This window comes from Carcharodon carcharias, chromosome 3, assembly GCF_017639515.1.
Source record: "Carcharodon carcharias isolate sCarCar2 chromosome 3, sCarCar2.pri, whole genome shotgun sequence".
NCBI lineage: Eukaryota > Metazoa > Chordata > Chondrichthyes > Lamniformes > Lamnidae > Carcharodon > Carcharodon carcharias.
Genome location: NC_054469.1, coordinates 178,563,358 through 178,590,464, shown reverse-complemented (window position 1 = coordinate 178,590,464; position 27,107 = coordinate 178,563,358). Strand labels below are relative to the sequence as shown.

General features: G+C 39.8%; 1 protein-coding gene across 1 annotated transcript; it reads left to right on the top strand.

Moving 5' to 3' along the window:
* The first annotated feature begins 13,001 nt into the window (after positions 1–13,001).
* Positions 13,002–19,289, top strand: edn1 (endothelin 1). Its single transcript, XM_041183288.1, has 5 exons — positions 13,002–13,365; positions 14,675–14,849; positions 15,397–15,555; positions 17,214–17,339; positions 17,843–19,289. Exons 1-5 carry the CDS (start codon positions 13,305–13,307, stop codon positions 17,991–17,993), a joined length of 672 nt encoding a protein of 223 aa, XP_041039222.1. The 5' UTR covers positions 13,002–13,304; the 3' UTR covers positions 17,994–19,289.
* The last annotated feature ends 7,818 nt before the right edge of the window (positions 19,290–27,107 follow it).

Genomic DNA, 27,107 nt, shown 5'->3' with positions numbered 1-27,107 from the left:
ATTGTACACTGAGAGTTTCACAGCAGCAGGTCTCACCATGGACTTCCACGTGTGGATACATGTCTTTTAGAATTTGCAGAGATAATATGATGGCATTTGCCCCCATGATAATCTTGGTCAATTATGAATAGTTATGAACTTTCTTAGGGAAGGTAATTTGAATCTTGACAAACATTTACGAAGGTGTGATGTCATCTATGTTTTCCATGAGATTGATGGTGTGAAACATGTTCATCGCTCTTTGTCTCACTGTCACTTTCTGGGTTATCATTCACCTCATGTATATGCTTCTGACGGGATACCGGATGGTCATTCTTATTAATTGAAGGTACCTGTAGTGTATGGTCTGTTCGGATCCGTGCACAGCTCTTTGTAGCTGTATCAGCCTTTGCTCTAGTGCACTGCCGCTACCAAGAGCCCTTTCTCCCAAATGCTTTGCAGAATTGTTGGAAAGCTGGGCATATCTTTGAAGCATGCAGAAGGCCACACCTTCCACATGGCTTGCTAGGTTTGGGCTTTCAAGTGAGTCTGTCAACAATTGGGGTTGTACTTAGGACCTGTAAGCTTTGTTGACCTGCGAGGAACACTTCATACTTATCTCCACCCTTGCATAGCTCTTCGATGATATATGTTTTGGGTTTGTCTAGCAGATCTTTCTGGAATGCTTCCATGGGGTAGATGCAATCACCAGCTCAATAATTCTGTCTGCTAGCTCTGTGTTTGAAAAATCACAGTACACATCCTTTTTTCTGCATTTGCTGATGAAATAGTCAATGGATTGTGTAGGCTATTGCTGAAATGACATGAACAACATGCAAATGGAGTGCAGCTGCAGTAACTGAGTGGAGACTTGGAGTTTGGTGAGAGAAGGAGTTTTAAGTGTAATTTAGTTCTTAAATTTTGCTCTTAAAATCTAATCTAGTCAGTAATCAGCAGGAACTGAAAGTAAAATAGAAGCAAGCTAAGTTCTTTCTTTCTTGCAGTTTAGACAGGGTAAACTCACTCTCAGCTCTTGGTTGAATCTGGTTACTGTAGCCCTAGTTCAGTTTACTATAAATTCAGGGTTATTTAGTGCAATCTTGGCAAATGGAGTGCAGCTGACTAACTGAGTGAAGACTTTGAGTTTGGTGAGAGGGACAGTTAGGGGAAGGAGATGTTTGTTTCCTTTTTCTATCTTTCTTACCCCATTGAAATTGGTCCTTGCAGGGGAAGGAACTTGCTGTTTGGTGGGTATCTGGTAAATGGGTAAATTATATTCTATCCCTAAGGTTTACAATAGAACACAAACTGGTGGTAAAGTTAATAAAATATATATTTTTAAAAACAACATAAATGAATAAGAATTTAAGTAATTATTTAAGACACATTATGGATGGCAGGACAGGTGATGGATCAAGGCTGCAGCATGTGGGAGCTCCTAGATAACATTGTGATCCAGAGCAAACACATCTGCAGTAAATGTTTGTGGCTCAAGGAACTTTGGCTCGGAGTCATTGAGCTGCAGGCTGAGATGCAGACTTCAGGGAAAAGGAAAGTTACCTGGATGTTTTGTACCAGGAGGCAGTCACACCAGTTAGGATAGGGTCTTCTGATATGGTCAGGGATGGGAGGGTGTGACTATAAGTGAGGGGGACCAGTCTTCTTGTGAACTGCATAACTAGGGAAATAGAGGGGGTTTTAAACTAAATATTGGGGGCAAGGGATCAAATATGGAATGCTGTGGTATATAAAAGAGTAGAGACAAGGTAAGAGATGAAACTAGTGATATGGGAAATGAGGGTCAGGGAATGGCAGGAAGGGACAGAGAGAAAAAACCTAAGAATGCACAAAGAATCAAGACTAGATGTCACAAAGATAACAAAAAGACTAAACTAAAGGCTCTGTATCTGAATGTGCATATTATTCATAACAAAGTAAATGAACTGATAATGCACATTGAAGTAAATAAATATGATCTGATAGCCATTATGGAGACGTGGCTACAAGATGACAAGAATTGGATCCTGAATATTGAGGGATATATGACCTTCCAGAAGAATAGGAAGCTAGGTAAAGATGGAGAGGTAGCACTGTTAATCAAGACTGGTATTTGTGTAACAGTTAGAGATGGCCTTGGTTTAGATGATCAGGATGTAGAATTGATTTGGGTGTAGATGAGCAATAGCAGGGGAAAGAAGTCATTAGTGGGAGTGGTCTACAGGCCCCCTACCACTAACCACAATGTAGGATAATATATGCAAGAAGAAATATTGGGTGCTTGTGATAAAGGGACAGCAATAATCATGGGTGACTTTAATCTACATATAAACTGGAAAAATCAGATTCACAGTAATAGCCTGGATGAAGAATTCATAGAATACTTTCGAGATTGTGCTGCTCTAAGAAACTTTCTGGAACCAACCAGAGAGCAGGTAATATTAGATCTGGTGTTATGTAATATGACAGGATTAATGAATGAACTCAGAGTAAAGGCACCCCTCAGTAGCAGCGACAACAATATGATTGAATGTTACATCTAGTTTGAAAGGGAGAAGAGGGAGTCTAAGACTAGTATTTTAAACTTAAATGAAGGCAACTATGTGGGCATGAAAACTGAGCTAGCTGAAGTGAACTGGGATACTAGGCTAGTGAGTAGATCAATAGAGAATCGGCAGACATTTAAGATGATATTTCAGAATACTCAGAAGCATATTCCTACTATAAAGAAAAATTCTAAAGGGAGGATCCACCATCTGTAGTAAACTAAAGAAGTTAAGGAAAGCATCAAACTTAAGGAAAAAGTATGTAACTGTGTAAAGATGAGTGGCAGGTCAGGTGATTGGTCAGAATGGCAGAGAATGATGAAAATGTTAACTAGGAGAAAGAAATTAGAGTACAAGAGGAAGTTAGCTAGAAATGTAAAAATAGATAGCAAGAGTCTCTACAGGTATTTAAACAGGAGACGAGTAGGTAAAGTAAGTGTTGATCCTCTAGAGATTGAGAATAGGAGTTAATAGTAGATAATAAGGAAATGGTGGATGAAATAAACAAATATTTTGCATCTGTCTTCACTATAGAGGATACAAAAGAAATTCCAGTAATAGCTGTAAATCGGGAGGTGGGGGGGGTGGGTGGGGGTGAGAGGAACTTGGTGCAATTACAATCATTAGAAAAGCAGTACTGATGGAGCTGTCTGGGCCCAGATGGACTTCATCTTAGGGAATTAAAAGAGGTGACTAATAAGATAGTAGATGCATTGGTGTTAATTTTCCAAAATTCCCTAGATTCTGGAAAGGTTCCATCAGGCTGGAAGTAGTAAATATAACCCATCTTTTCAAGAGGGGAGGGAGGCAGAAAACCAGTTAGCTTGACGTTTGTCATGGGGAAGGTGTTGGAATCGATTATTAAGGAGGTTATAGCTGGGCACTTAGCAAAGATCAAGGTAATTGGGAAGTCAGCATGGTTTTATGAAAGGAAATCATGTTTAATCAATTTATTAGAGTTCTTTGAAGGAGTAACATGTGCGGTGAATAAAGGCGAGTCTGTGGATGTACTGTATTTGGATTTACAGAAAGCATTTGATAAGGTGCCACATCAAAGGTTATTGTGGAAAATAAAAGCTCATAGCATATGGGGTAATATATTAGCCTGGATAGAATATTGGCTGGCTGGCAGAAGACACAGTATGCATAAATAGGTCATTGTCTGATTGGCAGGATGTGATGAGTAGAGACCTGCATGGGTCCATGCCAGGTGCCTCAACTTCTTACAATTTACGCCAGTGACTTAAATGAGTTGGGGGTGGTGGGGGCAGGTGGGGGGGCGGCGAAGGCATGTAGGTAAGTTTGCAGATGAGACAAAAATAGGTAGGAAAGTAAGGAGTCTGTAGATGGATACAGAAGTTGAATAAGTGGACAAAAATCTGGCAGATGGAGTATAAAGTGGGAAAATGTGAAGTTGTTCACTTTGGCAGAAAGAATAAAAAAGCAGAGTGTTACTTAAAAGGAGAGCGACTGCAGAATTCCAAGGTGCAGGTGTTCTCGTAACAAAAAGTTGGTATGCAGGTACAGCATGTAATCAAAAAGGCTAATGGAATGCTACCCTTTATAATGAGAGGAATTGAACATAAAAGTAATGATTTTATGCTTCAGTTATACAGGGCATTGGTGGGACCACATCTCGAATAGTGTGTGCAGTTTTGTCTCCTTATTTAAGGAAGGATGTAAATGCGTTAGAGGTGGTTCAGAGGAGGTTTACTAGATTGATACCTGGAATGAGCGGGTTGTCTTATGAGGAAAGGTTGGATAGGCTGGGCTTGTTTCCACTGGAGTTTAGAAGACTGAGGGGTGAATTGATTGAAATATATAATATCCATAAGAATGATCTTGACAAGGTGGACGTGAAAAGGATGTTTCCTCTTGTGCCTGAGTCCAGAACTAGGGAGCATTGTTTTAAAACTAGGGATAACCCTTATAGGACAGAGATGAGGAGAGAATTTTTCTCTCAGGATTGTGCAACTTCAGAACTCTGCCTCAGAAGATGGTGGAGGCGGGGTCACTGAATATTTTTAAGGTGGAGTTAAATAGTTACTTGTTAAGCTAGGAACTCAAAGGTTATTGGGGGTAGTTGGGGACATGGAACTCGACACACAAACAGATCAGACATGATCTTATTGAATGGTAAAACAGGCTCAAAGGGCCAAATGGCCTACTTCTGCTCCTATTTCATATGTTCAATGACTACAGAAGTTTAACTTGCTTCCGAACCAATCTTCTAATGTAGTCCATATCTTTTAGAGATCCTTTACTTCTTCTTCTATTAATCGTGAGATGTTCAGCCTGTGTAGATCTTCATTCCCAATTGCTAGGTGAATTTTTATGGCTTGCTTGTTTGGTTCAGATGCACCTGGATCAAGAAACAATAGCTCCCTGCGCTGTTTAAACATTTTAAATTCAGATAGTAGGTCAGCTGCATCCAACTTCAAACTGAAGAATTTTGCAGACCTTTTTGAAAATAGCCCTGGGTGAGTGTCAGTGTAACTCCTTTTGTGCACTTTTCTGAATCTCCACCCATGAAGACAAGTTGTGGCAGGAATGCACCACAGTGTAATAGCGTTTTTACTTTTTGTTCAATTTATTGCTCAGCCACTCCTGAAGCCACCTGTAATAATCACAGCTTTCTCTGGCCAGATTTTTATGATTTTTTTTTTGTTTGACTTTCTTGTTTGTTATTGAACTGGCCCACTCCCCTGACTCAACTGAGATAACCCAATGTTGGTCCTCTTGATGCATTCTCCCAATCGCAGAACTGAAGGGCTATGCACTGCAATCTCACCACAAGGGATCCGTCTGCTTTCCAGTTCTTTATTTGAGCACTAGCTCAGTGCTGTGTCTTCATAGCTTTTGTTTGCAGTCAGCATGCTATGTTTTCAACACTCTCTGATGCTGCGACTTTGTTGCATGTAGCACAATCCAAGGCTGTTCGCTATGTTGTGTCTGTACTTAATCTTGCTGCCACCCATCTGACCTTCGCTGAGCACCATGTTGTGTAATTATAATGATAATTAGAATTGTAACCTTGGGCTTATACAACATGAGACACAAGGCACCAATTACTCATAAGGGATTAGGTAAACACGTTGTGGGTTCATTTATTAAGACTAGGCATATGAGAACAATTACACATAGGTATAAAGCTCAAACGCATCAACCTTGTGTGTGTGTGTGTCCTCTGCTCAAAGCAAAAGTGAAACTAAGACTGGATCACAGGACACATTTCCCTTCTTGTGATGTCATACTGCTATCCCTTAAAGACATTTTACAACACAGTTTTCCCTCAAAGTTCCCCAACTGACACTTGATTTATTCAACTCAGCACATTCCCCTGAAGCAGATCTAACAATGCCTCCTTTCTTGGAGGGCTTGAAACATACTGATCATGAAAATTCTCCTGAACACGCATGAGGGGTCATTAGTAAATCTTAGTAATGTGTTTTTGGAGGCAAATTAAGTTGTTCTTGCTTTCTACCTACAGAGTCCTATGAAGAGATCAGGCTTATAGCTTGAGAGTCTGGGTCGCAAAAGTTGTGGACACCATAGTTGAAATAGACAGCAGCTGTGATGATGTTCCCCCCAACAATTCTGGTGAGGATGAAGAGGGCAATGGAAGATGCTAACATGGACAGGGTATTTGTTTTCCAGCATCTAGCTACTCACTGATTTTAGCCACGGCAGTTAAAGTTTTATTCTCACAGACATACGTGGACAATTAAATGCCCAATTGCAATAAGTGAAATGTGTAAATCCAGTCATTGTAAATTGTTGTGAAAAATATCTTAATATCTAATTTTTCTTCCCTGATAGAAGAAATCATCTGTCCAAACCCAGGCCACCTGAGTCTAGCAGTTGAACTCAATCCTGGACAAGTAACTGATGGGAAAGGTGAAGGAGCCACTGAAGTTGCCCCCAACTGCAGCTGATAGTTCTCAACCCCAGAAGCAGCTGGAGGTGTTGGCAGAGCCCTCCCATTCCCCAAGACAGGTGACAATGGAAACTGCCCAGACCCAGCAAGAACTGCTCGAAAAGATTGGGAGGTTGAAAGCAGATAAGGCAGCCCTCCAGGAGAAGATGGATGAGCTTTCTGCATATAGTCACTATCTCCAAGAAAAAATTCTTACAGCATTCAGCCATGGCTTGTTTTTGTAACTTCATTTTTTTATGTAACTTCAATTTTTACATCACATGCCACATCTTTCAGTGCTGACTAGTGCAGCATCCATCTGTAATATAAGGGTATCTGGCAGCAAGGGTTAATGTGGGACTTGGAAACCGTACCGCCCACCAGTGTGATGTAAAGAGACATATGACATCAGACTAAAGTCAGTTGTGGACTGGACAGAGACCTGTGTAGAAGCAAGCATGGATTAGCTCTTAGCTTGGACTATACCTGCATATATGAACATAGTTATGGATTATCAATAAACAGTCTTCATGAGGCTTACTGAAAATACAATATACAACACCCTCAAGTTAGAAAAAGATGATGAATCTATTGGCGTTGCGCAAGTGTCATAAGACTGCTATAATATTTCTTTTGCTTCCTGATGCAGCAAAAGGACTGCACCCCTCTGCACCAAAGCAGCCTAGCACCATGCATTCTGATGTGACAACACTGCTCAGATCCACATAGAGTGAACTCCCTTCAATGATTAAAACAAAAAACTGCAGATGCTGGAAATCCAAAACAAAAATAAAAATACCTGGAAAAACTCAGCAGGTCCGACAGCATTTGCGGAGAGGAACACAGTCAATGTTTCAAGTTTGTATGACTCTTCAACAGAACTTCAATGATTGTCACACTTGGGGAAACAAGCATGCAAGCAGAGTAACTGTACACTCCAATTGATGGAAAGATATGATTCTCATAATTTTCCTAATCACAGAATCACAGAACTTTAACTGTACAGAAGGAGGCTATTCGGCCCATCATGTCAGCACCGGCTCTCCAAACGAGCATTCTGACCTAGTAACATTGCCCTGCCTTTTCCCCATACCCCTGCACATTGTTTCTATTCAAATAATCATCTAATACCCTCTTGAATGCCTCGATTGAACATCCCTCCACCACACTTCCAGGCAGTGCACTCCAGACCCAAACCGTTAGTTGTGTGAAAAAATCTTTTCTCACATCACATTTGCTTCTTTTGCAAATCACTTTAAATCTGTGCCCTCTTGTTTTTGATCCTTTTACCAGCGGGAAGAGCTTCTCCCTATCTACTCTGCCCAGCCCCCTCATAATTTTGAACATCTCTATCAAATCTCCTCTTGGCCACCTTCTCTCCAAGGAGAACAGTCCCAACATCTCCAAACTATCTTTGTAACTGAAGTTTCTCATCCCTGGAACCATTCTTGTAAACCTCTTCTGCACTGTCTCCAGTGTGTTCACATCCTTCCTATAATGTGGCACCCAGAACAGTGCACAATACTCCAGCTGAGGTCTAATGAGTGTCTTATATAAATTCAGCATAACCATAAGACCGTAAGACTTAGGAGCAGAAATTAGGCCATTCGGCCCATTGAGTCTGCTCCGCCATTCAATCATGGCTGATAACGTTCTCAAACTCCCTGCTCTTGTACTCTAAGCCCCTATTAATAAAGCCCAGAATACCAAATGCTTTATTAATTGCTCTCTCCACCCGTCCTGCCACCTTCAATGATCTATGCACACATACAGGCAGGTCTCTCTGCTCCTCCACACCCTTCAAATTTTACCCCTCAATTTATACTTTCTGTCTATGTTCTTCCTACCAAATTGCATCAGCTCACACTTCTCCACATTGAACTTTATTTGCAACCTATCTGCCCACCCCACCCACTTGTTTATGTCTTTTTGAAGCTCTACACTGTCCTCCTCACAGTTTACAACACTCCCAAGCTTCATATCATCCACAAACTTTGAAATTGTCCCCTGCACACCAAGATCTAGATCATGAATATATATCAGGAAAAGTAAGGATCCTTATACTGACCCTGGGGAACTCTACAACCCTTCCTCCAGCCTGAAATATATCCATTGACCATTACTCTCTGTTTCCTATTTTTCAGCCAATTTTGTATCCACATTGCTACTGTCCCTTTTATTCCATGAGCAATAATTTTTCTCACTAGCCTGTTGTGTGGCATTGTATCAAATGCCTTTTGAAAGTCCATGTACACCACATCAACAGAATTACCCTTACTGACCTTTTCTGATATCTTTTCAAAAAACTCCAGCAAGTTAGTTAAACACAATTTCCCCTTTAGAAATCCTCTTCTTTATCAATCCATATTTTTCCATGTGACTACTAATTCTATCCTGAATAATTATTTCTAGATATATAGTATATGAAAGTAATTGTTGGTTTACACAAAAGTCTTTAAAGATGGTGACTGGAATGTTAAACCTGCCTACATTGCATTGTCTGGCCCATGGTATCATCTGTATTCATATAGAGTCTGAATTATTTACAGTAATTTAGAGTTCGTATTATTTTCAAATCTTACACTCTGGATATTGATGTGCCACTGATTTTCATTACAGGTGCAATTGTAGGGGGGAATCCAGATCCCTGAGTACCAATGGCACTCCATTAGCAACCAGTGCTTGGCTGTTGCCATCTGGGGGTCCCTGTGCTTGAGAACAGTTCCATCTTTGGACAGCGTGCTCATGGTCCTTAAAGACTGGTGGTACTCCCCGGGGCAAAACCCTCACTCTCATTGGGGAAGCTGCAAGCTATCAAAGGTAACAACTTACAAGCACTTTTTATTTTAAATTGCATTCACATTTTTAGATGTTCCATGTTTCTGATCTAGTTTTTTTTAATCACTCTCATTCTACCTGTCTTAGAAATTGCTTTTCTATTGTGACTTTAAAGGTTTCAATAAGTCTTTCCTGATGTTTCTCTTTTCTCTCCACCTATGTTTGCAGCATGTTTCACCCATCACCTCCGCATGAAGGAGCTGAATTGAAAGGCTGTCTTGAAAGAGGTTGCAAGGCTCAACAATTACATAACAGAGAAGATCCAAGATTTAAATCAAAAATCAAATGCCCAATGATAAGTGTAAACATCTGGTGGTGTCCATTTTAAATAGGTGTTTTTCCACATTTCTGTTTCTGATAATAAAATTTAGATAGCTATACTCAAACATTTATTCTCAGTGTTTTGTCTGGACAGATATAGAATGATATAACCTCAAATTCTGCTTCAAAATGACAATTCATGAATCCAAATCAGCTCTTTCACACAAGCACACACTGTTTTGTTCCAGAATGGGACTGTATTTTTTTTCACTAGCATACTTATGCCAACGAATGATATTGTAAATGAAGGATTGGGTGAATTAAATTTCCTCTTTCGCAAATGGAATCACGAATCAAAAACCATCAGTTGATTGCCATCCAGCTGACACTTCTCATTTGAGCATCTCCCAGCTGGAGCTATTTGACCCGGACTCCCATAGAGTCTGTAAAACTGCTTTCAACTGGAACAAGTTGAGCGGGCAACATCCAGCCGAACCGGAGTGAAAATTGGGAGTGAAATAAGAACATTAAGAACTAGGAGCAGGAGTAGGCAATTCCGCCCCTCAAGCCTGCCCCGTCATTCAATGTTTGGCCTCAACTCCAATTTCCCACCCTCTCCCGATAATCTTTCAACCCATTACTAATTAAAATTTTGTCTATCTCCTCAAATTTACTCAGCATCCTGGCATCCACTGCACTCTGAGTTCTATAGATTCACGACCCTTTGGAAAAAATAATTCCTCCTCATCTCTGATTTAAATCTACCACCCCTTAGCCTAAAACTATGTCCTCTTGTTCTAAAATGCCCCACAAGAGGAAACATCCACTCCATGTCTACTTTGTATATCCCCTTTAGCATCTTATATACCTCAGTTAGATCTCCTCTCATCCTTCTAAACTCTAGTGAGTATAGGCCTAAACTGCTCAGTCTCTCCTCATAAGACAAGCCCCGCATCTCTGGAATCAATCTAGTGAAACACGTCCAATGCAATTACATCCTTCCTCAAGTAAGGGGACCAAAACTATGCACAGTATTCCAGGTGCTGTCTCACTAATGCCTTGTACAGTTGCAACAACACTTCCCTATTTTTATATTCTACTCCTTTAGCAATAAATGCCAAAAGTAGTTCAACAGGTTCACCATTCGACTGGATCCCTGTCCAACAGGTGCCTATGGGATTTGCCAACTGAACTGGCCTTGGTTTCCAGTTGAGGACTTGTACCACTACACCTGGAATGACCTTAAGAGTTTATGCTGATGTGTTAGATGAAGTAGGGTGGGCGGAGGCTCGCGTGGAGCACAAACATCGGCAAAGACCAAGTGGGCTGAATGGCCTGATTCTGTGCTGTAAATGCTGTGTATTATTTTGCAAAGATCGTGCTGCCTTCGGATGAACACGTTGCCTTGCTATGTTGTGCCCTCTAGTGTTCTAAGGGCGATCTCTCGCTGTTTTATGTTTCGTGGATTGCATTGCTTCCAATGGCTGAACATTATTTTGTAAACAAAAAGAGAGCTGGGTTGCCTGCGCGATTGACCGTTTTACCCCAAGTACATTGCCATCAAGAAACTCCGACTTGGGAAAAATGTTAAGTGGGTGAATAAAGAGAGGCTGGACAGTGTGTTACGGCCTATTTCCGTGTCAAATGACTTGCATTAAATTGAATTAAACTAATGTAATTTCAGTTTAAATCCTGATTCCGGCTTAATACTTATTTTGTTTATATTTTTCTTTGTGATTTTATTTTCTTGTTTTATAAATAGGTACATCTAACGCAAACGGAAGGGTTCTGTATCCACATGTAATGTATGTTTTCAGGGCAATGCAAAAGCTGATCTTTATCATTTTTAAATCAAAGAACAGATAACCCATGGTAACCTTTTTCACCTAATTTATTTGGTGTAAATCCAATCTAACAGTGACACTTGCGAATACAGTCTTCCTCATGCACCGAGGTATGGTTGGCATTTATAATGGAGAAGGCGGCGAGGAATTCATTAACCGGAGACACAGCTGAAAGAATGCAAACTAACAATAGACAACCTAACTATTTATTTTACGAATGTAATGGGTTTCATTGGTGTGTTTGCCAGTCCATCATTACACGTGACCCACTTTTCCCCATCTTTCCGTTTCTCCCCCTTGTGGCTGACTGCGCGTCAATTGATTCTGTGTAAATTCTGTTGACAAAATAGATACAAGCATACACGTGCCCGTTCTCCACAGTGGCGTTAATCTTTACACAGATGGAGCGGCAGATGATTCATTTGCAACTTTCAACAACCATATGAATCAAATTCTAAGGGAAAACTGGTTTAGTTTAAGTTTCTATTAGTTTGATTAGACCTGATAAGATTATTTGAATGGTTTAGTAGTCTTCCTAAACCTCACTCCCTCTCTCGCCACCTTGTTTAAAATCTACCTCTTTGACCACACTTTTGGTCACTTGTCCAAACGCCGCATTCTTTGTTCAATTCACATTTAATGTCAAGTTTTGACTGAACGCGTTTGGTACATTTCATCATGTTATAAATGCAAGTTGTTGTTGGTGCCATTGTGGTATTGATTCTTTGTCAGTGGCCCGGAGATACCTCCTTGCAGCCTGGGGTAATTCTTCCCAACATAGTACTTACTGTGCAGGCTGCCTCCCCGATTACTTGCTGTGATTTTAGGACAAACGTCACTGTTGAAACGAGATACACCGGAGAATCTGTGAGAATCATGAATGCCATTAGATTAGGTGGTTAACCATTCAGGAAAGGACTGGCATAATATGGTGGAATTCACCGGTCATCTCATAGTAATTCCCCAAGTGATGTTGCTCCGCTGAGTTTATAAATAGCGACAGGTCTTCCTACAGTCACTCTCTGGACTGTCCTTATTTCTTTTTAAACTCGAAAGCTTTTCAAACTTGGCGTTTCATCACAAATCCAAGTTTAAACAACGTTTAAGTTTCTCAGATACGCACTGGGTTCACACGAAATTGCCTTTTAGTGTATTTAACATGATTAAACTGGAACCCGTCGAGGTGTAGAGTTATACACCTTCAGCCCATCGTGTCCGTGCCAGCAATCAAGCACCTATCTATTCTAATCCTATATTCCAGCACTTGGCCCGTAGCCCTGATTGCTGTGGTGTTTCAGGTGCTCATCTAAGTACTTCTTGAATGTTGTGAAAGTTCCTGTCTCTCCCACCCCCTCAGGCAGAGTGTGTTCCAGACTCCCATCACCCTCTGGATGTACAGGTTGTTGAAATCACTTGGCAGAAATTTGCTGCTGAAAGTTTCTGATTGGCTCTTGGATCTTTGCCGAAGTGTGTGTGCGCGCCTCCTCACTCAGTGGAGAGTGTGTTCCTGCTGGCAGAGGTTTTGGCAAAGTCTGAGAAAAGGAGAGGGTTTTTTTTTAAATTGTATGCTGGCCTCGCCCCGTCTGTGGAGGAGGTTATTTTGTAGGCAGCGTGTGGCTTATCTAAGTCTGCAGCTCCTCTGGGTGACTAATAACATTGTCTTGGGATAAAAGCAGATTGAGCTGTTTACAGAGAGACACGTACTATATAAAAGGAGAGTTGCTGCCTTGTGGTAACTGCACAGTAAAGCAGGGCTGGAGTAAAGTACACAGCTCCTTTAAACTGGACCTGAAACTGATAACCAGCTTCATCCCGCAGTTTACCCTCGGCATATTTACTTCTGAACTCCAGAAAGTTGCCGATACAGGAGGAGAAGAACAAGGAAACCTATTTGACAAGAACGTCCCGATTTTAATTTTGAAAATGGAGTTTAACGTGTTCTTTTCTTTGCTCTTTCTGTTGTGGGAGCTGCACTTTTCAACAGGTAGGTCTAAATCCTCATGGGAGCTTTAAAATCGATCACTTTCTAACTTACAGTTAATTCAAAGTCGTTATCAGCACTTAAAATACTACCCAAATAATGAATTAAGCAAAGAGAAAACACGAAGAGGATTTTAGTTGAATTATCCGAAATTTTAATTAAGCAACTTTGGGACTAACTACACATGCCCCACCATGTATATCTGTCTAACTTTTATTTATCTAATATATAAAGATTAACGTTTATATAATAAATTCAGTGCTCAGGTGCCAAATATCTAACCTCAAGGTTTTGTTTCTCTCTATTCGACCGCTTAATTCAAGCTGTTTAAAAGTTTAAGTAGTTTCATAAAAAACGAATCTATAAAATAAATGTTTTATACAGGCTAGAACAGTGCGCTAACACTGTTAACAGTGTCTGCGGTCTCGAATCAGTGCAGGACTAACTGCTGCTCGTACCTGAAGAGACTTTTTAGGAAAATGTCCAAATCTGGGTTACGTGACGGCAAATTTCATGAATCTGAAAGTAACTTACCTTTGTGACTGAAATCTGGTACTAGTTGACTTAACAGACGGGTTAAAATTGCAAATATGCATGAAAAGAAAGCCCAAAGCTGCCTGCGGTGTACTTGGTGTGTAAATAAGTAGCTGGATGCCTGACAACTCAGCAGGTGCACTTGCTTCCAGCCACAGGTCCCAGGGCCCCGTTTGGAGGAGAGCGCAGAATTAATCCGAGCTGCATGTTACTCAGTAACTAGACCAGCAACTTACTGGGAGGGAAAGCAGCAAGGGCACTTATGGAGCTTCTTAAGAATCTGCAGTCCGATCAGAAGTGTTCTTTACAAATTACTAACAGAGAACACCATTTTTACATGCCGCAACTACAGCACTGCTTTATTGAAGTTTCGCTTTCTTGTATTATATCGGAGATCAGATCTGGATGACTGTGTTGTTCCCGCCTCATATTCCAGACTTAATTTAGCCATTAGTCTGAGATTTACTGGTCATGCTAATCAGCGGAGTCGGGCTGTATACAGAGCCCGGGGACCGCACTGTCCCGCCGGGCTGTATATACAGAGCCCGGGGTCACCGGGTTGATCAATCGCTTTCACCAGGAGGCTTCACTGAACTCCACCAGAAAAGCTTTTTCACTCCAATTACAGCACCACACTAAAAGAGAATATTGGTCAGTTTATGATATTCATTCAGTTCATTAGACTGTATTGATTAAGTTATGAGCAATAATATATGGCGAGTTTTTGGCCATCCACCCTCTGATACTGTGTGGCACTAATAGCCTCTCTGTTTCGCAGGCTCCCCACTCTCGGGTGTAGCAGTGACCGTGTCTCCCGTCTTCTCTGCCGGTCAAACTTCCAGCTCTGTTCCCCGCCGGCTCAGCCGCTCCAAGCGCTGTTCCTGTTCCTCTTTTCTGGACAAGGAATGCATCTACTTTTGCCACTTGGACATCATCTGGATCAACACGCCCGAGTAAGTGATTCTCAATGCCTGAGGTTTGATCGGGAAAGTAACGGTATAAATTGCAAGCACATGTTAGTGCAGTGTTAATGGGTCGACAGTGAGAGAACAGTCCGAGATATTTTTAAAATCTTTTACTGTGAATTTCTTAATGCTGTTGTAGCATACAATACAGATGGACAGGCCCCTGGCGAGGATAGTTATTATGTTATGAATTTAAAATGACAGCTTCCCCACGGGAGACTCTCACCTCAATAGGTTATCAGCAGTACCATTCTAAGCGCCAATCTCTCTAAACTCGGCAGTGGTTCCTTCGAAAAGAGGCTGCTGTGATTTTACTTCAGTAAAACATGGTCTAAATTAGGGGTAAAGATTAATCTGTTAAACAGGAAACGTGTTGCATGATTTCGATTTTGTTACCGCTTGCCTCGCCTAATAATAATGTCTGTTTATTTATTTATAAGGTGATATATACACTTTGTGAAGTGTGAAGGAACTGGGCATTACAAAGTTCAAACGCTCCAAGTAACAGTGCTTTGATTCTGTTTGTGTCCTTCAGGCGGATTGTCCCGTACGGACTGGGCAGCTCCCCTCGGGTCAGACGGTCTACGAAGAAAAACCTTGCGATGCTGGCGGAATCGAGGCCACGATGTGAATGCAGCAGTCAGGAAGACGGTGTCTGTTGGCAATTCTGTGAAGATGGACAACACACAGCAAGGTAGACAGACACCTGCTTTTCCACAAGTCACCTTAATCATCGGTACAAATAGCTCGGCCGAAAGCCAAAGAGTTTTGAAACCATCCAGGGCCAAAACATTCAATCTCTAAACCCTTTTTTGAGCAGAAAACTAAAGCCTTGGGTCATAACGAAAATAACAGTTAATCATTAACTGATGCTAATATTCATTATTTTGGGTTTAAAGTGATGAGGGATTGTGTCAATTCCCAGGCAATATGTATGTAAAAGTAAAGGGCTGATTTTATGAATGAACAATTTCCTGGTGTATTGATAATGCATGAGACTCCACCTTCCCTAGCACCTATTTGTAAAATTTACCCTTATGTATGTATATAATCACTTACACAAAAAACAAACATGGCTGAAAGTAATAACTCAGCAAATGTATTTAGAGCTTCAGGACAAATAAATCACAAAAGCAGAGCAATTATATTGAAGTCTTACATAGATCGACTTCCTGCTTAACCATTTTTCATTATAAATTCTTATGCCTATAGTTACAATAGAAACTGTTTATGTCAACTTGCCCCATTGTAATTACATCTTTCTAGCAGTGGTGACAGTGTAGTGCTCCAAATTTGTATTTCTCAGTACATCAGTTTCTATTGCAGAGAAACCCCAAGCAGATATTTTTAGCTTCCCAAATTGTTGTAAGCTTTATTATTTATTATGTCAAAGTGAGGACACAGTACAAATTTTTAAATGAGGACCGAATTACTCTGCATGCTTTGATCCAATTAATTCGCTCCTCCCTTCACAACGTTGCTTCATCTAAAACAATTTTTGACTTTGTATTCAATGTATATTTTAATAATTGTCAATACATAACATTTAATGATCTACAGCATCAACAAACCTTCAAATTTAGGAATACCAATCAAACTTCAAGTTTATGTTCTGCCCTGTAGTACACTTTACCTCCAGTCCTTTAAGCCAATCATTTATTTTTCTGATTACTGATCTCTGTTTGTCTCATCATCACACCTTCCTTTTACAACTTTGCCATTAAGTCAAGCACTTTGAAGAGAAAGTTTTTTTATACAAGATTGAGTAGCTTGGATCCACCTAGTAATATCATCACATTTGTGTTTCGTTGTAGAATAATGCATTTTATTTAAAGGTTTATAGTACAAATTAAGACTATTGTCACTGTAGTATATTTGAGGGTAAATCCTATGCAGTTCTACTCTGGTCCATATTCCTGCTCAACAAGAATGTTGATTAGAACTGGGCATGGCTTGACTCTTGGAGCTGCAGATTTTCCAAAAATTAACTTTAATGACCAGAAAATTAGGAGCAATGGCTGTTGAGCTCTGCAACCCCATCATGTGTAATTCTGCACCAGGAATGGCATATTTCAAAATAAACTCTATTATGTTTAGTACTTTCAGTTTTAATATTCTCTAGTTACATTTTAATATAACAACAGTCACTTTCTAATATTTGAACATGTGATGCAATACAAATCTTTGCAAGATTCCTTTAAGGCTCTTATTCTAAATATTTTTCTAATCGGTTAATGTTATTGACTAAAATAAACTTTGCTGATAATATGCATAGCCGTTGACTCTAAAATCTTTCTAAATTTTTAAATATCTACAATGTAAAATTAAAACAACTATTTATTTTCTTTACAGATTTTCAATCAAAACCAAAGTACAGAAGCACTACCAAGAGGAAGCATCAGTTAGAATAAGTCAAAACAAACAGGACTGCACAGGATTGAAATGTGTTTATCAACGCCTCCTTAATATCACAAAAAAGTGAGTTTCATTCAATTTTGCTTAACGTCTGAAATATCGCCCTCATCATATTCCAGGTCAAAACTGATTGTTATACAATGTGGGAAGATTTTCTCTGGTTGCTGCATGTTAGTGACAGTGTAAATATTGAGGGATGATTCACTTTGAGCAGAATTATAAATCTGAAAGAGCAGGTTTACAATAACACTACAAACAATGACCAGAAGAAACCCTATCATTTACCCATAAAATATTTTTCAGTGTTCAGAATCTAGATTGATTATTTACAAAGGTAGGATAAATAGGCCAGATCCTGCATGTGTGATTAGAAAATTTACACTGATATTCCTATGTGGATGGATTCTTATTTCTGAATTGAAGTTAGTGCCAGAACTTAGTTTTATATAACTAATTTCTTACTATTTTACAACTATTCTATGCAACACTCTGTAAAACAATCACTTATAGATCTGTTAGCATGATTTTATTACCAGTGTTCACATAATTTATGCTTTGATTTGAAGGTTGGAGCCAGCAGACAGTAAGCATTTACCTACTTCAGTGAAATGGATATACAGAATGAGGAAAGTGAGACAAGACAGCCACAATAAATTGAGGAGCTTACCAGTTTCCATGGCAGGCCCTGTGGCACAGTGCAGGCACTGCAAGCGCTGACAGGCTGCCAGTTAACAGAAGCAAAGAAAACAGCACGCGTTGGCTGCTTCCACAGAAGAGATTGCCATTCTGTTCTGACAAGAGACCAGGGATTGACACTTCAGTGAGGAGTTTGCCAAAACTGATGGAGTTCAAGCTGTAGGCTAGCCTTATGAAAGACAGACTGACCAGCAGAATGGAAATTAAATCAAGACATCTTCAAAAGGAAACAAATTTGACTTAAAGGAAGCAATGATATGAAGTTCTGCAATTCATGTTCACAAAACTACAGCATGGGTGTGTGTCTACTAAGATGGGCTGAGATGCATTTAACACACTAAACTAAGGAGTTCTCGCTGAATCATGGCTTAAGAAGATTGGACAAGATGACCAGAGTGAACTTCAGTCATACAGCCATAAGTTTACTCTAAACGATAGGAAGTGGAATTTAATGCATCAGATGAAGCAATGATATAAAGACACATTCAAAATGTTTATGTACATAAATAAAAGTGCAAATGCTCAGTAATATATTTCACAGACTTATTAAATGGAGTGCTGAAACTGCAGAATAGCTTTTTAAATTAAATCTACCTCACTTTTTGTAAGTGTTGTTGGCTACAGATATACCCTAGAAATAACATTACCCTCTTCATGAACACATGGTTTGAATACTACATTGTCTGAATTATATGTCAGTGTTGGTGGTGTTTTTGTATAATAACTTAGATGTGGAAGTGCGGATGTGTATTTAATGTCACCAACACATTGCCATTGGAAAATAACAAGTGTCTGAGTATATGTAATTGCCCACAATGTCTGCATGAATAAGTGCCTGAATGTATATAATGACACCATGCATGATTTTGTCTGGCTATAGTTAAGTCTTGGTGAATTCATTGGTGGTTTCTTGTTTGTACAACCAGATATAATCTTTTATATTTGGTCGATGAAATGAAAAGGAGATGATGTAATGTTTCTCCTAAAAAGATTTTGAGCATTGTCTGTTTATGTTGGCTGTCATGACAGGAACAACTGCATGATTGAAATGTTGAAGTTGGTAACAAACAATACTAATAATTCCTGAAAATGAGGCATTAATTTGCATAAATATTTAAAATATCACTCATTTTATTTTGACATTCCTAACTTTGACACTGTTTAAACTACTGTCAGTAACCATAATGCATCATACAGGCCATATTGGTCTTTTGTGATTTTTAATTGGTATGTATTTTTATACAGAAATGTTTGTTCTACTTCATGTCTTTGAAAGTAGTTTACCTGGAAATAAAACATTATATTTAATGAGAAAAATTGTATATTTTCATATTTTGGAGGGGGCAATGACAAGTTAGTTCTGAAGATATCCTTGAAACAAGCTCTGGATTTGTAGTAAAAATAGAAAATGCTGGAAAAACTCAGCAGTGGAGAGAGAAAGTTATCGTTGAGTCTGTATGACTTTGAGATGCTACCAGACCTGCTGAGTTTTCCCAGCATTTTCTGTTTCTATTTCAGATTTCCAGCATCCACAGTACTTTGCTTTTATAGTTGTGGATTTGCACAGATTGGGTGATGCAACCTTTTTAGTTCTCTATCTGTCACTTGAGTTTGGTAGGTTGAGAATCTTCGGTCTGCTGTCTGTAAGGGTTCTTTAAGAATGAGTTAATTTAATGAGTTAGTATCCCAGTACCACAGCACTAGGAAGAGTGTCAATTAGGAAGGGAAGTGGGGGAAAAATGTTTTACTAGTACAGGAAGGATGTGTGGTTTGGGGTTTGAGGCAGTTTACTTGAGCAGAATAGAGGGAACTTTGTCATTCACCTGGTGATGCAACATGTAACCTGCAAATGCTCAATACAGATGGAGGATGCCCAAAATAGAAAAGTATTCCATTATCTAACATTCATTTCTGATTTTGTGAAACTTGACAAACACTCCTATTTTCAGTAATGATTGGAGATTATATTAGAATCTGCATGTTGCAATAATTTTTCCAAAAAGCTGGAATAGCAACAGGTTGAAAATCAGGATTATTTCCTGTATCCAGAGCATCCATATGAAGTGGTTTTGCACCAAACCAGTGCTGCATTTATAGTTTTGAATCTGGGGTCTGCCTGACCTGACCTGAGTGAAGGGAATGAAAATCTGTAAGAGGTCATCTCATTTGCTTCACTCAGTTCTTAACACCAAATTTACACAACGTAGCAATTTTAAAAAAGAATTCTAATAAGATAGCAAGATAACTAGCACATATCCTCAATTTTCTTCCACAGTATGCTCAGATTGCCCATATAAAATGTGCAATGAGGATTAGTCTGAAAGCAAGTGGCCTCTGACAATTCTGATTGATGACTTAATTTTTTTTTTGCAGCATTTTTTTGTTTACTGTGTTGGATGGAGTTTTGGTAGCAAGATCTTTGTTGCAACTAAAATTTTGGATATGAAATTCCTTTGGGTTATTTCCTGCTATTTGTGTTTTTAGAGGAGGAAGTACAGGATGAAAGGAGGGATGTAAGACAGGATTGCTTGCTACAAAAGCTGATTACTCGCTGCCCTTGTCTATGCAGCTGTGTGCAGACCAAAGAACATATACTTGGGAATATCCAAAGAAATACATCTTTAAAATGCTCTTGCTTCACCAGAGAGGCAGTGAGAGAGTCTGCTGGAATCTGAGAATGGACAACCTCCACCACAGAAGTAGCACTGTCACTGGCAATTAAGGTTATTGTAGCCCTGAACTTCCATTTCTCAAAATCATTCCAAGTTACTACAGGGACATCAACAACATTAGTTAGTTTGCATTGCAGAGAACATTAAGCGTTATTCACCAGGCAAATACCTTTTTCACCACAAAAAATTAACAGCAACATGGGACACTCTTACAAATTTTCTAAATTATAGTGCAAGATTTTAATCAGTGATGCTCATCTGGACTCCACACAATATCATGGCCTTTTATGAACTGCAATGAGTTCCATTCCATTAATCTGCAATTGGCCTGTTTTCAGGGAACAATCACAGCATTATTCATTTTAAGTCAATTCTCTCTGTTGTGACTGTTCAAAAGAGAAGGCAGTCTGGAAGGGATGGCTACTAGAAGACCAGGTCCACTCTCTTCAACTTTGGCTTATGATAGCATTGATTCATGCTTGTACTGCAATGGAATGAAAATATAAAGCTGTGACCATCAGGATCGTATCTGAATACACTATACATATTTTGAAGCAGATAATACCTGCTGCTCAATTTTGTCACCAATGGAGCCTAACCATGGTTCAAACATAGAAGATCCATGTACATTAAAGTGCTAAACAGCTTTGCAGACAGCTCTCAGATGAGATCTTCAGCTAAGTGCCATGAGCAACAGCCATAAACTTTTGGATCAAGATACTTTCAGAAATATTGTCCTAGGCTGTAAATCAATTACTGTGGGTGTCCATTTTCGATCTACATTCTTATTCTATATCATTAGAAGAAACCCCAGGCTTCCTCACAGACCCCACAGTTTATGTGCTCTGCCCCTGTTGTGCATCCATAGAGGAAAGTTTACCTTCTGGAACCTTAACAAACATTCATTCTTCAACATACACCATCAAAACAAATTGATTGCTTATTTATCTCATTGTTTGTGGAACCTTGTGTGTAAGTTGGTTGCCATGTTTGCCAACAATTTGAAAAGTAATTAATTGCCTATTAAAGTTGTTTTAGATGCCCTAAAGACACAATGGGTGCTATAAATTTCTATGAGCTATTTTGTAATATTTGAAGTTATGCTCAAAATAGCTGGGGCATAGAGGGGGAGAGATTCGTCTGAGAACGGCAATTCCCTGGGGGCAGACAGCACCAGCCTAACCCCTACATAGCTCACGTAGCGTTCTTCGTTAATGTGATATAATTGAAGGAACTGACGGCCGCACTGGTAATGTCATGAACCTCTTTTTGTCTTTAGCGAATCGACAGAGTCTGGGTAGCATCGCTTGAAACGAATGAATTTCTCCCCCGGAGTGCTTAATGGAATAGGCACTGGTGCAGAGCTTAACAGCAGCATACGTACTGAGAGTTCAGAGCTTTCTGCTACAATTCACATGGCATGTACCTTGACCAGTTAGGAAACTCCTTGCTTACTCAAACAGCCAATTTTGTTAAAGCAATGCGTTTTTAACCAATTGGCCAGAATCCTCTCATCCTTACTTGTTGACATTTTAAATGCATGAGAAGTTTACATGACAGCATTGGCATCTCACTGTAGGTTATTGTTGTATGAGTTGGTTCCTGAAACATTCAGTGAATTACTAAATCAAAACAAAAAAAAAACCTTTGCTTACCTATATACGAGTGTGCTAGGCTCAGGTTTATTAGTACCTTTATACAATGACTTTTAAAAGCAATAATAGTAATATACTGGAAAGCTATTTCTTACAGTGCAAACTTCAAATTTGAATTATATTCAGTGGGACAAAGAAAGGAAATGTTACTGAGTTGAAACATCCGTTTTATTTGCTTTTGTGCTGTCAGTAATCACAATCATGTAAGAATCACACAGTGACCTCTTGAAAGCATGAACTCCAAATGAACTGCTTGATAAAACCTGGTTGGAAGTGTAGGAGAAGTTGCAGGACTTAATGAAGAGCACAAAGGTGAGACATGAATATTATAATAAATTAGTAGCACAGTATGAAGTGCAAGTTATGTGCCAAAACAGTTATGTGCTAACATATCTGTATACTGACAGTTATAGCGAGTACAATGTGTTGCAAATAACATAATTCAAATCAAAACAACTAGAATTTGCAAATTATTTTATTCAATAAAGTAATTTGCATGAATCCATTTCACCTGATGCATTTCCAGTATCCACTAATTTTTAGTTTAAATACAAAACTGGCTTATCAGACACTGTAATAGGTGCTCTACCATTATACATGATAAAGCAATAGTTGCTTATTGCAAAATATTTTGGGTGGATTTGACTGTGCAGATTAGAGAGATACATAGAGTTACTGGTACATGCCATTTTATTCAAACAATTTGTACTATACATTAAATCAACTTGTCTATATATGCTAATTGTTTAAAAGTGCAGCCTAGTGTATAATAATGCAGATTAGGGCAATTTCAGAAAATCTGCACTTCTGAAACTTTTTAAACATATCTGGCCTTAATTTAAGTAAGACTAAGTGGGTCTCACATTTCCTTGCTCTCTAAACATTTCGATTTATAATTTTCAACAATCTTCTGTTGAAATTACCATGGCTGATTAGGATTATCTTTGTTCCTTAACTCAGTTGTGCCCCCCCCACCCCACCCCACCCCCCCACTCCAACCCCGTAAAGAATTTTAATAAATTTGTAAGATATGTGTTATGACGTGGCAGATGATGCGTGCCAGATGGATAAAATCCATGAGGGAAACTTGATCATGCTATCACAACGATTTTGCAATTTGTATTTATTTTGAGATATATGCCATGAATTCAGAAGTAATAAGTCCACAAGGACTTCAGAGATTATTTTAGAAAACTAAATTAAACATTTATTAACAAAAGAAAAGATTCAAGCACATACATAAGTCTACAAATTACCACTATAATAATTCCTAAAACCCCTAATTAACCTGGCTTCTGGTTACACCCCCATTAAGGCAACTGTAAAAAAAAAATAGATTTTAAACAAATCCAGGCAGGTCAACACAATACTCTGGACAGTAGAATTTAAAATGACCTTTCCCAGCTTCAGTTTCTGCAGACAGCAGGCTTAATGCACAAATACTGGAGGCTTTTCACGCTTCTGGTAGATCTTACAATGCCTTCCCTGACACTTTGACTTCATTCACTTTTACACATGTTTTTCCCTTTTAATGTAAATTCCATTGTTCCAATATATCTTTGCAACTTTACCTTTCTCATAATATAAATCTTTTCATTGTGCTAATATTATCAGTAACCTTTGGGAAAAATGAACACACCGCTTGGCCTAGCTTCTCTGGCTAGATGTAAACATCCTACCATCTTTTTGAAATTAAAACTGCCCTGATTTATTTAAAAATGCAAATTTTCCTCACCTTACCTTCTCAGACTTCAGCCATGTTTACATATGTAGCATTTTAAGCTTCTTTAGATGAGGCAAAGCCTCCAAACCAGCTGTCTCCAATTCAATTAAATCACTCTCTCACACACACATGCACACTACCCAAACCCCACTATTAACCCACTTTTACAATAAATCACAATAATACCATGAGAATTATTATGCTTTCATGATAGTATGTGACAAACCAAACCTTGCTGGAAAAATAACAGTGTGCTAAACAGTGCACAGTTGTTAATGCACAAATTGACCAGCAAATTCAGGGGATTAAGAGATAAACTGTGTATTGTGAATCTCCAGGACTTGTGGGTTGATTTACAGTTGTTTATGTTGTACAAGCTACATCTTTCCCTTAGCCTCCCCATTACTTTTCAGAACTGGCTTACTCAAATAATTGCCCATGAAATTAGCCACAGAAAGTTTGGCCTTGTGATTAAAAGCATATGTATCCTATCAAGAACACAATTTTTTTCAAGTTGCAGGGTGCAGGGAAAAGTTTGACGAACACCATTTGCCATGAGATACTTCAGTCCAACAAGATTGAAGCCATTGGGCAAATTGACCCATACAGGTGATCCCTTCAGTTAGCTCTTGCTACCTTCATCTCAGACCTCAATACCCCCTCATCCCATATTCTAATCCGATTTACAAGTTGCAGATGGTGTAAGCATGTACCTCTCACTTACAGTTTCTTCCCTCACCATAATCTTAGGCTTGTGCCTTTTTCCTTTTAGATACCCAAAGAAACCAAGCCAATCAGTGGAAGAACACCACAAAAAGAGTGACAATGAAGACATGATACTATTGTTTGATTTCACAATCATAGCTACCAGCTCAGATACTGACACTGCACATATCTAAAGAGGACAGATTAGATTCCATGTGGTGAGAAACCAGGCACAAGTGGGCAACTTTGTCCTGCAGCAAAAGGGGAGGTGTGTCAGTGCAATCAGTCTGGCTGATGTGTTTGTGATGATTGAATCACTGGATTATGGTCTGTGAAAGTTGTAAGGTGTGGATGTGAGACTTGCAGCAGTGCTAAGTGTGTGAAGCAAATTAATGTTGAGTATGAGTCCTGATTGTTAGAGGTTGTTGGTAGGTGTGTGATGTGGGTGTGGTGATTTGAACAGTGGCTGAGGCTATTGGTGCAACTGGTAAAATATGCCATTTGAAGATGCATTCACAGACCTTGATGACTTGTGTGAGGTTATTAAACATTTTGCAACACTAAATTCAGGTCCCCAGGCTTGAATCACGGGATTAACCTCCATGGTTAGCTCCTCCACACATGCCACGCTTAAAGGCCTTGAAGCCTGCTCTATTCCCTGTTGTGCCATTCCTCACTCTTTCGCAGGTCAGATACTTCTCAACAATGGCTGCCACCACTGGTCTGGCCATTGTGTATCTCCGCTTTCAGCAGTACCTAAACCGCCTTTAAGAGGAGAGGAGCAGCTATCAGTGTACACTATTCTGCTCCCTACTGAACATTCAGGCAGCCAGCAACAAAGGCTCCGCTTAGACCAATGCTATAATCAGCACCAAGTTTGCTTGCCTCAATTGGCACAGGCAGGTTGAAAGCCACAATCTGTGACCCCCACACAGGCCATAACACTTTTTTAGCCTAATATCTTTTAATGGAAAGAGTTCCAGATTTCTACCACCTTTTATGTGATGAGAAGGTGCTTCATGATATCACTCCTAAATAGCCAAACTCTAATTTTAAGAATATGTCCCCATACTCTTGATTTCCCCAGCAATAGTCAGATAATACCTCAATCCTCTAAACTCAAAAAAATGCAAGTCAACTTTATCCATCCTGGCCTCATAATTTAATCCTCTATGCCCCAGTATCATTCTGGTGAATCTGCACCCCCTCAAGTGTCCTTCCTGAGGTGCAGTGCCCAAACTGAATGCATGGGGTCTGACCAAGGCTGTAAACAACTTTGGAGATGTCCTCCAAATTCAACGGCATGAAAGATGGCCCAACAGCAGCGTCCTCTCCCCGAAGCCAACTTGCCCAGCATTCAGGCACTCAAAACTGCTGGACAAGACATGTTATTCGTATGACTGACACCAGATTCCCGAAGCAACTACTCGGAACTCGGTTGTGGCAGGAGACTCCTGGGAGGATAGCGGAAAAGCTGTAGGGATGTCCTTGAAGCGTCCCTAAAGAGGTCAAATATCCCCATCAACTTATCAGAGATCCTGTCTTGTGACCAACCAAAGTGCAGAAGCTTCATTCAGGAAGACAGTGAACACATTAAGAGACTTCGTTGGAAAGGGGCAGAGGCAAAGTCAAGGCATTGGAGGAAGCGTACAAATCGCCAAATAATTCAGCTACCCAACCCTTTAAGCACCACCTGCTGCACATATGGTAGAGTCTGCAGATTGCAGATTCGACTTATCAACCATCTCAGAACCATTGAAGCCATCCTTTAATTATAATAAACAAGTTTCTTAATGAGCCTAATTGGCTACACGCCTCGCCAACCCCGAACCTGCCTCCACCCAAATGGCCTACACTAGGAAAGGCATTGAGAAGCTGAGCACTCTGACCACCACTGGTATTTTTGAACCTCGTCCACCTCTGTTCCTGCCCGTGACAGGTCCGAAAATTCAGCCCCAAGAGTTAATAATACAGAAAGCCCAGAGGAGGATACAAAGTGCTGGGGTGAAGTTAAAAAGGAAATTAGGAAAGAAAAGGGAGGACATGAAAAAATATCACAAGTAGAACAAGGAAAAGCCAAAGATATTTTTGTAAATACATAAAGAACAAGAAAATAACTAAAGAAAGATTAGAGGTCGAAAAGGTAACTTATGGCCAGGATTTTCCGGTCAGCAGGGATGAGCGGGAGCGGCCACGAAACGGACTGCTGCCTGCGATTGGGTCTCAATCGTGATTTCACACTGGCTGGCCAATTAACAGCCAGCCAGCATGAATTGCATGCTGCAGCTCTCAGCACTGCCTTGGGTGGGGGGTGGGGACGGTGTGTGGTTGGGGGGGCGGGGGGGCGGCGGCAGGAGGAGGGCGAGAGCAGAAGCTCGCA